The sequence below is a fragment of the Elephantulus edwardii genome, unplaced genomic scaffold (genome assembly GCF_000299155.1).
Source record: "Elephantulus edwardii isolate Elephantulus edwardi_28Jun2011 unplaced genomic scaffold, EleEdw1.0 scaffold00081, whole genome shotgun sequence".
In the NCBI taxonomy this organism is placed as follows: Eukaryota; Metazoa; Chordata; class Mammalia; order Macroscelidea; family Macroscelididae; genus Elephantulus; species Elephantulus edwardii.
Window position 1 is genome coordinate 9265128 of NW_006399831.1, and position 13771 is coordinate 9278898.

At 37.0% G+C, this 13771-nt stretch overlaps 1 protein-coding gene across 1 annotated transcript in view; it reads right to left on the minus strand.

Annotated features, from left to right (window-relative positions):
• Nucleotides 1-1583: 1583 nt before the first annotated feature.
• The window catches only part of NRIP1 (nuclear receptor interacting protein 1), a 72635-nt gene continuing 60447 nt past the window's right edge, over nt 1584-13771 (minus strand). The window contains exon 2 of the mRNA XM_006889816.1: nt 1584-5946. Coding sequence (XP_006889878.1) covers nt 2116-5595 — 3480 coding nt within the window. The 5' untranslated portion in view covers nt 5596-5946 and the 3' untranslated portion in view covers nt 1584-2115. The remainder of the gene's footprint in view (nt 5947-13771) is intronic.

Here is a 13771-nt window from a genome sequence, read left to right on the forward strand (position 1 = left end):
ACTTCCTTAGAAGTTTATTTATATAGTGTACACAACAAGACTGTTGTAAATATGGGATGGAGTACGATATATTCACTGGCCTGCAGAATTTTTATTTCAGAATAATTATATGCCTTCATCTCTCCAAGATATGGCGTAATATTCACTCCTATGATTTTAGAACACATCCAGTAGTTATTTACAAATTACTTTTGAGGAAAAAAAAAGAGATAACCATTTAAGACTTTACTCTTGGGAAATAATACCCATTTTAATATAAAAATCTTAGAAATGACTTCAAGGAGAACAATTTCAAAGATTTCTAATAGTTGATTTTATAATAATTTTTGCTTCATCAGTTGCTAAACTGTTCCACAATTTAAAATATATTTGATAAATTGTGAATTGCAAAAACAGAACTTTAAAAATGGCCTTGTTTTAAGATTAAAACACTGTGGTTCAATGATAATATTAAGTGCTTCTATGATAATGTCAATGTTTACTTTAATTAGGATTTTAATATAATAGATCTAGTGGAGTGACTGCATACAATTCTGTCATGTGTATGTGCCCTTGGATCTTTTGTGTTTAGTCACTCTAAGTGCAGTACCTTTCCTGGGTTTAAACTAAGTGTTTTTCTATTTGTTAGCTTTGTTTTGAGGACAATGATTTTAATAGAAGGATGCATTCAGGAGAAGTTTCCAAATCATCCTAGAATCACCTGAGTTTGATAAGTGGCCCTGGTATTCCATTCCCTAAGGCTAATTAAGTAGATGTTACTCACTAGGACGCATAAATAATCACAGATTTTCCTGAGATGTTGAGCCAGATACGAAAGTTGTCCCATCTGTCAAATTTTTTTACATAAAAAGTATTGTGAACTTGATTTCCAAAGACATAAATATATGAACTACAATACTGCAAATTTTGAGTTGATGTGTGACCATCTTGGGAAAAATATAAGCATTAGGGTTTTTTCCCTTATTATTTTCAGTTGTATTCTATGTTCTGAGAAAAGTCAATAAGCAAAGATTCTCAAACTTCAATCTGAAGAAGAAACACCTAGGGAACATGGCAATATCGAGGAGTTTCCCTTGTCTGCTCAGCAGAGATTCTCCTTCTTACATCTGAGATGTACTGCCTAAAAAAGTCACTGAATTTAAAACAAGTCCCCCAGATGATTCTAATGCAGGTGGTCTGAGTCTAGCTTTAAGAAACCCTGGTCATAAAACTTACAAGAACCACAAAAGTGGTGAGAACTAACTTTTACAAGACATAGTGACAAGTATCTAAGGAAAAGATATTTGCTTTTGATAAAAGCAATTTCATAAGTATTCAACTACTCAGGAAGCCACCTGAAAATGAATTTTAACTTCCTTAGTCCTGTAAAAGAAGGAGTATTAATTTAGTAAAATAGTTAAAATACAAAAATGGAAATCTGCCCTTCTTTTTTTTAAAGAAGCAATCATATCACCCTCAAATGTAATCAATTTTTACGAAGTAGTACAAGGTTCAAAGAAATATTGAAAAAGCCTGGGTTGGGGTGAAAACATTAGGAACCATAAAATTCCCTTCAAGAATTAGAAATACTCTTTTTATTTTTTTTTTTTAGCAAAAGTGAAAAATGTCTTTCCCCACTAATTTAGTACTCAACTGGATAATGAAATTGAATAAACACAAGGTTTCGAATTTAGTAATTATGACTTACTATAATTTACTGAACTTTAAAAAATGTGTTATGTGAGTTCCAAAAAAAACCAAAATTAAAGTACCCTAAGGAAAGGAATGGGATGAAAGGCATCAAAATACAGTGATTCATTATGGATGGAGATTTCCATTTTATTTCTATTACTCATGAATATAAAATAATTTCATTCATAGCCTACTCACAGTTGTTGTGTGATGCATACAGAAGTGTTAAACAACCAATTCCTAGTTCAGTAATTTCCTCATGACATCTAATTTAAAGCAAAAAGTAGTATGCCTATTTAAACATCACCAGCAACCAATACTTTTCAAAATAAAAAAAGTTTTCAATTATACCATGCTTTTCTCAAATCATGCTTGTATTTATACAGATCTCAAGTTCACACTAATTAGTTTTTAAAAGAACCAAAGCTAGATAGCAGGTACATTTTATTCCGATTCTTTTTTTATTGATAGCACATTTCCCAGAAGTCCATAAACTTCTCCATTTGCGCTGTGTGGGCGAGAAGCATTATTTCCCATATGGCTATTGTAAGGGCTTCTTAAATTAAAGAAAGAAGCTTTAGTTTCTGCAGCAGGAAGTAACTCTTCTTTGATCATAACCTGTGAGTTGTTCTCGGTACATGAAGGTCCTCTCCAAATGTCTTTGTCTGGTGTTTCTCTACTGGTAACAGAATTGCCTCCTTTCTGGAGCATGTAATACAGTATTGGGTTAGTTTTGGTCAGTCTTGGGGAATCTTTTTCATACTCATTCTTATCTACATCTGTGATAACCCATTTAATAGGTCCCTTTTCACTGGGCACGGAACAACCATTCAAAAGCCCAGATTCTGGTCTTGACCCTGCAAAGGCTAAATGCTCAGGGAAAGGAGGACTTGCTGGAGATTTTACAACTCCTGGGTATGAAAATGTCCTGTTGTCTAGGCAGCTGGTGGGCTGAGAGGAACTATACATCAGTCCATTTAAAGAGGAAATGGTGAATTCAGGTTTGCTACTCACCACGTTATTTTTGTGTCCTTTCTTCTTATTGTCAACAGCAGAGTTACTACTCCTGTGCTGGGACAAATCTCGCACACAGTTTTCGGAGAGAAGAAGTTGCTTCAGAACATTGAAGCTTTTGCTCTCTCTTGCCCAACTCCTATGCTCGCTTTCACTGGCAGAGCCATGACCTGCCGGATACTTAAAGTCAAGATCATTTCTGCTGAATTTCAGCTCTTGCTGATTCAGCAGGGACCCATACAGGACCTCTGGAGCACTGTTTGCAGCATCAACAGTGTTAGTTTTCGTCTTTTTAAATGGATTTTCCACAGGCTCAGTATAAAGCTTCCTCTTCTTAGGGACCATGCAAAGATTCTTTGATTCTGCCAGTGTCAGTTCACTATTTCTGTGACCCTTGTCCGGATCATCTGCCAGGTAACTCTCTTGATTTTGCCTCAACAATCGACTTAACAGACCATTCTTTGAGAAAGAAAAATCCTGAGGTGAAGCAGGCTCGGATTTCAAGTCTTCGGAAGCTGGTAAGGCAGCTGCACTTTTCTGCACTGTGGGACCCATGCCTAAGAAGGGGTCACTCTTTCCATTGTGGCTCAAGTGCACATTTGTATTATGACTATGTATGTCATCACAAGGCTCAGATTTTACTTTTACCATCAAAATCTGTTCACTTAAAGCTCTATCTGTATGTTCCTGAGTACTTTCATCTCTTAGAGGGATTTTCTCTTTCTTTTCAGTCTTCCCTTTGTTGGGATTCCCCAGAAGCAACTGGAGGACAGTGCGTCTTTCCAGTAGATTTTCTATCTCAGATCCACAGAGTCCTTGTTCAGAAGCTGCTGGCTGACTATTGAAGGCTTTATTTTCTTCAACTGCATTTGTTTTATTCGAAAGCAGAGGACTGTTTAATCTATCAATCACACCAATATGTTTATCTGTTTTTACTGGTAACAGCTGCTTACTGGGTTTCTGTTCTTCTGCCGACATGGAAGACTGCATCCCGCATTGTGCTAAATTCTGTAACAGCTTACTGGCACTGAAAGTTGCAGCGTTTTGTACACTTTCATTGTGGACTGATTTCTCTGCTTGAGATTCTTTGTTTTTTGTAAGGTCTATCAAGTGATTGGAGGCAGTATTCATTGGCTTTTCAGACTGAGTATTGCAGGCATATGGTGGAGAATTCCACTTGATAACCAGAGATTGCTGAGAAAGATTGATGGGGGACTCCGCTTTGGTGGATGGAAGTAATGGTGGAGTGCTCACTGGAGTACTAGTCCTATTTGTACTGGGGCTTTCTATTACAGAAGTCCTTGTATAAGTTTGAGAACTGAACTTTGTCACATCACTGTGGATTCCCTGAGGGCTGCCATTTTTTTCCATATTTTCTTCATTTTTATGACCAAGTAGTAACTGAAGAAGTGTTACTTTCTGGTGTGAACTAAGTTTAGAATTCTTTGAGGTATCATGATCTTCTTTGACTTCTACATCTGGGACTTTTGGATCCCAAGTGTTTAGCAAGGATTCAGTAAAGTTATCCAGAGACACGGGTTGGTCAGATTCTAGCTTTTCAACTCGATGCTTGCAAGACAGGTCTATGGGAACACAGTTAGAGTAAGAACTTTCATCACCACTGCTATCATCTGTAAAACTAGGATTGTTGTCAGAATATTCATCAATAGTGGTAGGTGTACTACTGTCCTCAAAAATGCTTCCTCTCTCACTGTGACTATGTCCATTCATTGGCTTAGGTATGGTCTGGCTCTTAAGAAGATGTAAAAGCAAGCTATTACTAGCAACTTGCTTTACACTGTTTCTCTCCAGTGAGTTCTTGTAGCCTGAATTTTTGGGGGAAGAAGGAACAATACCTGTTGGACTCTGAAATGTTGTAGAATTACTTTTGCTAGTGATTGGTTTACTTGATGATGTTCTTGCTTGGCCATTATGATGGCTTGACATTCCTTTTGAGAGTTGAAAACTGCCAGCATCCTTCTGACCATTTTCCTGTAATCTGGCCATAGCAGCAAGTCTTTCACTTGCCACCTGATTTGCATTTTGAGTTTTTAAAGCATGCTCCCGAGAATACTGTTGCAAATGGGCTTCACTTGATAGTAGTAATGCTAACTGGCTACAAGCAACACTAGGTTTGGGTGAGGTGGCTGGACTAGCCCTTTTCTCCACCATGCTTGCAACGGCCTGTAATCTTGCAGCACATGACAACGGTTCACTCATGACCTTTGTCCCACTCTGTCCAACATGGTGAGGTGACTCTACAAACCTATCTCTGATGAGGGTTTTAGTCACGACGTCAGGAAGATTGGTATCAGGCTTTTGATCTTTAGCTTTACTTTTCTTCAGCAAAGTTTTTAAATGACTTGATGCAACACCATAGCACCTTAAATCTTTCTCCACTTTTAAAGAATCATGACTGAGGGCATATCCTTGCTCCTTAAGGCTTTGCCTAATTTGTTGCGACAGGGCAACAGTCTGCAGCCTAGAGCTGAATGACTGAAGCAAAGAGGCCAGTAATGTGCTATCCTGTTTGCCTTTAGGCACACTGTCAACCATGTCAGCTAGCAAAGCTTCCTTCTTTACGTTTAAATTCACGATGGAATCAGACAGCCTCTTCCGCTTCGCTGCATTCCAGTCCTCGGAAGACTGCAACAGTCTGGCTTTTTTGAGATGCAGCATGCTGGATCCCTGATATGTATGTGTGTTGAGGACTGGACTATTACTCTGACAGGCAGGAAATACATTGCCAGAAATGTTAAAGTTCTGATCTTCTTCATCATGCCCAACAGACTTTTTGTCAACCGCAGTACCTGATCCCCCGACTGCCTGATGCATTAGTAATCCTTCTAGGTAAGTTAAAACAATAGAATCCTGGTGCACATCAGAGCCAAGCTCTTCTCCATGAGTCATGTTCAACAGACGTATTTACAAGGGCTTGGTTTCTATTCACTTTTAAGAATGGTTTTCTTGGGCTTAGATGTAACTTTAATAAGCGAGTGTCAGTTTATAACCTTCCATAGCAATTAGACAGAGATCTACTGTTACATTCTGATCAGGATTTCTTGACAATCATACGATAAAGGGAGGTAAACTCCAATGCAGAATGACCAAAAAGATGATCAATTCCTACTCCTAAGCAACGAGAAGCAGAATTCTTTAATAGAAGAGTCTGTAGCAGCAAGATGTAATTGTATAATCCTTAGTGAATAAACTGTTTTTTCATCTTCATTGTGAGATCTCCATTGTATAATTATCAGTGTCCTAAAAACAAAGCAAAGCAAAAATGGTTAAGTTGGTCTCAAACCAGCATCATTTCATGATACTTGTAAGAAAACTAGGTTATCATTAGCATATACACCATTACATACAAACATACATCTTTAATAATTTATTAAATTGGAAATCTTTAACAGAAATATTATGAGTTAAGTAATTTTGTTAAAATAATCAAATAATTTAAAGAAAAGAAAAAGAACTGAGTGTTCTCTACCACTATCTTCTAAAGCCTTCCAGATTTTTTTAGTTTTAATAAACACTTTTCCATAAATTTATGTGAATGCAAAGTCTCTTTTACAGTGATATTATGGGAATGTCAAAATTACCTTCATTTGTTTATATTATTGAGCAATTAGAATCAAGCAGATGATACAGACTTGTCCAGTGACTATGACAAGGTTGAGGTCTACAAAACAGATTCACATTACATATCATCCCTCAAACATCAGACATCCTAATTTCAAAACGAAACAATTTGTAGAATTTTTGTATTCACAGAAAAAACCTGAAGAAATTTAAGATTGTTTAGCTTTACAAAGAATAATGGTATCATTTTAGTTATATTCATAGGCATTATAATATAATCATAAGCTTACTCAACCATTGTTTTTACTATTGCTTTAAAGACATGCAAAGGCACTTAGATGCTTATTCAAGGCAGAATAAGATAGTGATGGGAGTGGAAACTCCCATTTATTCTTCCAACAATAAATCTACTGACCAATGGGGGGGGGGGGAAATCACACAGAAAAATGTCACAACTCCCAACAGCAATGAAACTGTTGGAGGATCAGTATGAGTTTAGAAGCAGAGTAGAGGAGTAACAGAGATAACACAGAAGCTGGGAAAAGCTGCCCGCTAACATCAGGAACACTCTAGTCATCACAGTCATGTTCACATGGGTCTGGGTAACATCACAAACAAGAAATACAAAAAAAAAAAGCACTAACCTGAATCAGCTGCAGCCTAATATTCTGAAAGCAGTACACAGAGGCCATGGGAGTTTTGGGGCTTTTCAATTGGAATAGAGAAACTCAAAGGAAGACTGTGATGCTGTAAGAGATTGCTGTTGAATCTGGCTAAAGCTCAAGACAGACAGGTACTAGAACAAGGGGGCTAGCATGAGAGAAGTACTTTACAGTGACAGAAGAGAGTGGAAATAGCCCAAGGTGGTACACCTGGGCAGGAGCTCCAAGGAAACATAGAAAACACCTCCCTCTGTCATAGGAAAGTTGAGTTACACCATTTCCTATCACTGTCTGTAAACAATTCTCTCTTCCATGCAAGCATACTGAATTCCAAAGATCTAGATCCCATAACTACTGAATGAACTCTTAAACAAAACAAAAAAAAAACACCCTAAACTCTGAAGATAAAAATGCCTTTTAGTAGTTCTCAGGAAGAGATACAATGCTTGCTGCCTCTGGGTCAATTCTGACTTAAAGTGAATCTGTACAGATGGCTGGAACTATTCCACAGGGTGATCAGAGCTGTTAGTTTTTGTGGAGGGAGACTAGGTACATCTTTGACCCATGAGCAGGATCTTACACCACCGGGGAGTCAAACTAGAACAAAGTGCAAATTCAAAGTGAGAACAAAAAAACTCCAATAAAATGGTTCAATGAAAGAAAGAAAAAAAAAAAAGTAAAACACACAAAATCAAGAGAAAAGAAAAGTCAGTCAAAACACAAATGAGAGGAAATTTCTCCTCTGGAGAAAAGAATGATGTTAGTTTTCAAACTATGATGCTAAATATGTTCTAAGAAAGGGGGGGAAAAAAAAAAAAGAAAAGCAAAACCAAAAAACACCACCACAGAAATTAGCAGTGGTAAGAAAACAAATGGTGGAGCAAAATGAGAGACTCAACGTGAGAACTTTAAAAAGTTGTATCTGTATCTCTACCAGATGCTCCACAGGAGAAAGACAGGCAATCTCCTCCAGTGTGACGTTAACGCCTCTGAATACCTGCTGGAGGGTCAGCTATATGTCAGTTACAACTCCACTGAATAAGACAGCAATAGCAAAGTAAAATGACTAAAACTACAGAATAAAAAAAAATGAATTAGAAAAAATAAAAACAATAAAAACTACTCAAGATTAGACTCAAACTGACAGAAGACAGAATAAACAGACGAGAAGAAACCACAACTGAACTTAAGTTTCAAGAATACAGGAAAAATAAAAGCAAACAACCCAAAAAAGAAATATGAGATTCAATCATGAAATATAACATCAGAAATATTTGAATCTCAGAGTACTTAACAACAAAAAAATACAGACACTATTTTCTAAAACACAATAAAAAAATGTTTCAGGATCTAAACATAAAATCAAACTTAAAAATACAGATGATGCCATGATCTCCAAACAAGACACACAAGATCATTTTTTGTGTTTTGTATACTATTACAACTTGTGAAAATCAAAGTTAAGAAGACAAACTTGGAAACAGTATAAGAAAAAAAAAAACACTACAAGCTACCAAGCGGCTTTCATAAGGCTTACCACACAGTAGTTTATGTCCAAGAAGCAACAGCAGCTAGAATGCAATGGAGTGACGTATATAAAATAATGAAAGAAGAAAACCACCAGCATTAATTCTTTACTTAGCAAAGCTGTCATTAAAAATGACGGAGAAATGAAGACATTCTCAAACACAAAGAAGCTCTGGCAATTTGTCATCACAGGAGCAGCTCTGCAATGACTATTTGTTAATCCTCCAAATGTACAAGCAAATAAATATCCATTTCTACACATAGGGGAAAAAGCTTCAAAATATGTGAAAGGGAAAGAGATGTAAAACAAAAAACAAACAAACAAAAACATCCCCCAAATCAACAACCTAACAACCTGGATAACTGCATAGTACTCAGTATACGATATTTTCAGGAGGTAAGCATAACAATTTTATAATAAACAAGAACAAAGTAAACTTATTAAATATAACTTGTGAATGGATATCATTGTAGATAAACCAATATAAAAGGGGTGCTCTTAAATGGCATTAAGTCAGAACCAACTCATAGTTGACTCTCTAGTGAGTTTTCAGAAGCTGAAATCTACTGTGGCAGGAGACTGCTCATCTTTCTCCCAGAGAGCAGCTGATGGATTGGTTTGGCAGCAAAAGTCCTTATCATTAATCAATCGGAGTTCCCTGTCAATGCAGATTGTTTTTGTTGCTATGTGTCATCCAGTAAGACCCGATCCATAGCTGCCCTTCAGTGGGTTTTCAAAGGCAGTTAATCACGTGGAAGGAGACTAACCATCTTTCTTCTGAAAAATAAAGTGAAGTAGCTGGTGGTTTCACACTGTGAATCTCTGGGATTGTGTAAATGGGGCAGGAAAGGGCATATCAGGAACAAAGAATAAAGAATGTGGCATCAAATTGCAGTAAGACTGATCAAAAACCTACCTTATGCAAATGACACAGCCTTGCTTACAGAAAGTGAAAAAGAGCTGAAGTATTTACTGAAAGGGGTAAAAAACTATGGCCTTCACTATAGACTACAGATCAAGAAAACAAAAATCCTCAAAACTGAACCTATAGGTAACATCATGCTAAAAAAGGACTGGAGAAAAGACTGAAGTTGTCAATTCATGTTACTTGTATCCAGGATCAATACCCACAGGAATAGCAGTAAAGAAAACAAAAAATGTGTTTCATTAGGTAAATGTGCCATCAAGGACTTATTTAAAATTGGTGAAAAACAAGGATGAGAGTTTAAAGATTTAAGTGAGTGTGGCTCAAGCCATGGTAAATTTAATTGTTTCATATGTCTCTTAAGGTTGGACAATTAATACAAAAAGATGTTAAGAATTTGTGCCTTGAAATGTGGTGATGGCTAGGAGTATAAAGTATCTCATAAACTGTCAAAGAAGCAAACAATACTGTCTTAGAGAAAGTGCAACCAGGGACTCTTTGGAGACAAAGATGGTGAAACTTCACCTCCTATACTACAAAATGTTGTCAGGAAGGGCCAGTACTTGGGGGGGAAAAGCATCATTCTGGGAAAAGTAAGAAGGCAGTGAAATAATGGAAGATCCTCAAAGGGATGGATTAAGATCATGATTGCAACAATGGCCTTGACTATGGTGAAAGAAGAGCACAGGATAAGGCAAGATTTCAATGTGTTGTTCACAGTGTTAACAAGAGAATACTGCATGGCTCAAAATCAACAAAGAAATGCATCAGGGATGTATCCTTTTCCCATATCTTTTCAAGCTCTAGGCAAAACAGGTCATTTGGGAGACTGAACTTTTATGAGAAGAATGTGACATTAGGACTGGCTCTTGGTTTTGTGTATATTTGCACACCCATGTTTACTGCTGCATTATTCACAACAGCAAAGAGATGGAAGCAATCCAAATGCCCATCAACAAATGGATAGAAAAACTATGGTACATTCACACAACAAAATATTACGCAGTACTGAAAAAGAACGAACTCATAAAATGTTACACAACATGGGTGAGCCTGGAAGACATTATGCTGAGTGAAGTATCTCAGTCACTAAAGGACAAATACTGCATAATATCACTGTTATAAAAAAGGACTGACGCGGGAGAAGAATAGAAAAAGTGTGGGTAGAAAATGAACACTGAATTGGAACAGTTGAGGGGAAGAACTCTCTGAAAGGAACATATGATTAGGCATTATATTTATAACAACAATCTGGAACAAGAGGTGTAAGTGGACTGAGGGAGGGGGGAGGAAAATGTGCAACAATGAATGAATGGAAAAAAAAAAAGAGCAGGAGATACAGCCAAAACAAAAAGCCCTATAAAAATGCAGCACAAATAAGAATGAAAAAGTTATATATAAGAACACAGACTGAGAAAGGATTGTTTTAGAGATTCCATAGGTATAACTTCTAAAACATATTTAACTTTGCTGCATATTACAATGGTGATTCAGTAGTAGAATTATGGTCTTCCATGTAGGAACCCTGGGTTTGATTCACAGTCAATGAACCTCATGTACAGTTAACAGTCTTTATGTCATGAAGGCTTGTACACTGCTTTGATGCTACACAGGTTTTAGCAGAGAATTCCTAGATGGACTAGGAAGGCAAGCAGGCTTCTGAAAACCCTACAGATCATAACAGTCTGAAATGAAACCATCATGAGGGATGATGCAGAATCAGACAGGGTTTTGTGCCATTGTGCATGAGTTCCTCATGAGCTGGGGTCAAATAGATGGCTGTTAACAGTATCAAACTTTGCCATAATATACCAAAATGAGATGACTATTTTAAGAAACTAGCAAAAATAATTACAATGATTATTGTAGAGATGTGACAAGTACCGCTCTATATTAATTTTCTTACTTTCAATTTACTATTAGAACACTGAGGCGCTACGGTGACCTTGCACAAAAGGAGCTCTGCTGTCAAGGCAAAGGCATGTGATTTGACTCTACCATCAGCTCTGAGGAAGGAAGATGAGCAACTTCCTCTCATGTGATTTTCAGACTCTAAAAACCAGCTGGAGGGTCAGCTATCCAACAATTCTGACTAAACAGCAAAGAGTTTGAGTTCGGAGAATACAACACTGATTTGTTTTTCAGAGTAAAAGAGATACTTCAATTAAACACATTATATTATACTGGAATATGTCCTACAACTGATAATACATAGCTTAACTAGGAATTTTTTTTTTACCCCCACCCCCACCCTACTTCTTTTGTGGTACTTAAAATCATGAGTTTTACAAGTGATGACATGCTGGAGATGATAAAACATAGTTTAAAAAATATTCTTAAGTGTTAAAATTTATCAACCAATAATTCTTAAGTGTAAAATTATTAAAAGGGCATAAAACCCTACTATGCTTCCATCAGAACTACCAGCAGCCTTTAGTAGGTGGTCTTATAGAAGTAAATAACAACAGTAAAACACTCTTCATGAAAGCTGATGAAACAGAATTAGTGGTGTACCTTTAGTCTTTATTATTAATGTTGTTCCTATTCCACTCTTCTTCACTAATAGTAAGCTGCAATGCATTATTCAGTGCTTTAAAAAGACAACTAAATTTACAAGGTTATCTGGAAATTGATTTTAAAAGGAACTTTCATAGTTTTAAAGTTTTTAATATTTAGTAACCTTTACCATTTCTTCACAGATTATTTTGTTTTGATAGACTAGTTATTAGAGAGTAAGAAAAATAACGTCCTATTGTTGAATAATAAAACACATCTCAATTTTTAACGTCTAGAAACATGAAATGATATATACAAGTAACTTCATTCAGCTCATAGGGTCTGGGACTTGTGATAATTATAATTTTAATAGTGTAACAATAACTACATGTTACACAGTGAAATAAGTTGCTATATAAATTAGCTGCTTCTGGGGGGGGGGAAGTTTTGTATGTACATACACACACACACACACACGAAGATTAATCTACTGAGCACAATGGATAGACAAAAAGCCATAATGACTGAAATAACAAATTTCACCACACACTGTAAACTTACCAATATAAGACTAATGGAAGGCAAATGTCATCTAGGTATTCCACTTGATTAAGTTAATTTCATTTACTCTAACAAACTCCTAAAAAACTCATAATTATGTTACAGGACTGGTGAATTATGTTTAAAAGGGAGGAAGGCAGAAGTGACATACAGAGGACTAGGTGAGGGAGGCATGCTCTTTCTAGGATTGTTGTGTACCATGGAGTCAGAATCCCCCCATAGCTGATTCTCTTGCAGGCTTTCAAAGGCAGCAAATTGCACAGTAGAATGCCCAGCCTTCTACCAGGGAGTAACTGGTGGGTTGGAACCATGAGCCTTTGGGCTTGCAGCGCAACTTCTTACCACTAGGCCACCAGCACTTGCTGGTTTTTAGGATTGTTGTTGTTGTTAAGTGTCATCAAGTCATAGGCATAGAGACCCTATGAAGGAAAGTCCTCAACATTTGTGTAACCTTCATCCTTGCTCCAGGTTCATAGGGTTTCCGGAGGCAAGCTATTTCAGAAGTGGATGCCACTCCTGCTTCCAAGCTTGTTTTAATCGGGCAACTACACCAAACTCTATCCACCATGGGTGACCATTACTGCATTTGAGAAGAGTCCTGAACATACCACGGACCACAAAGAAAACAAGCAGGTCTGTCTTGGAGAGGGTGAAACCAAGTTTCTCCTTGGAAGCTAGGATTTTGAAGCTCCATTTCACATATTTTGCACACATGGCCAGGAGGCACCAGTCTTTAGAGAGGGACATCATGCTTGGAAGAGTGGAGGGACAGCAAAGGAGAGGAAGACTCCAGATGAGACGGACTGATACAGTAACTAGGGCAGTAGGAGAAGGTGTGTTCAAATCAATGAGACTGGCTCAGGACAGGGCAGATTTCAGAGCTGCTGAACATAGGGTTCCTATGAGTTACAGGTGACTTGATGGCATGTAACAACAACTGGAAGTACCATTTGAGAGCCTACTTTAGGCCTGACTCACTTAGACCCTACTATGAAAGGGAATCCAGTGAGCATAAATTCTTCACACTTCTTCCTTTTCTATTATCCTAAACAACAAAGAGGCAGATTATTTAGTGATTTAAAATTATCTTTTCTCAAGTTTCATCACTTTTTTCATTTCTGTAGTACAAAATTTAACTTAGAAATTTAGAAGAAAAAAGAAGAAAGGAAGCATCATACTTGATACAGTAAAGGTTTTAGAGATTTATGGATATTAAGGTATTATGTATATATTGCCATATAAACAACTACTATCATTTAATCAAGTTAAAAAACCCAGACTCTACTTCATGCTCTGCTGGAGAAGGAGGGGCAGTCTCCTGTACCAGTCAGA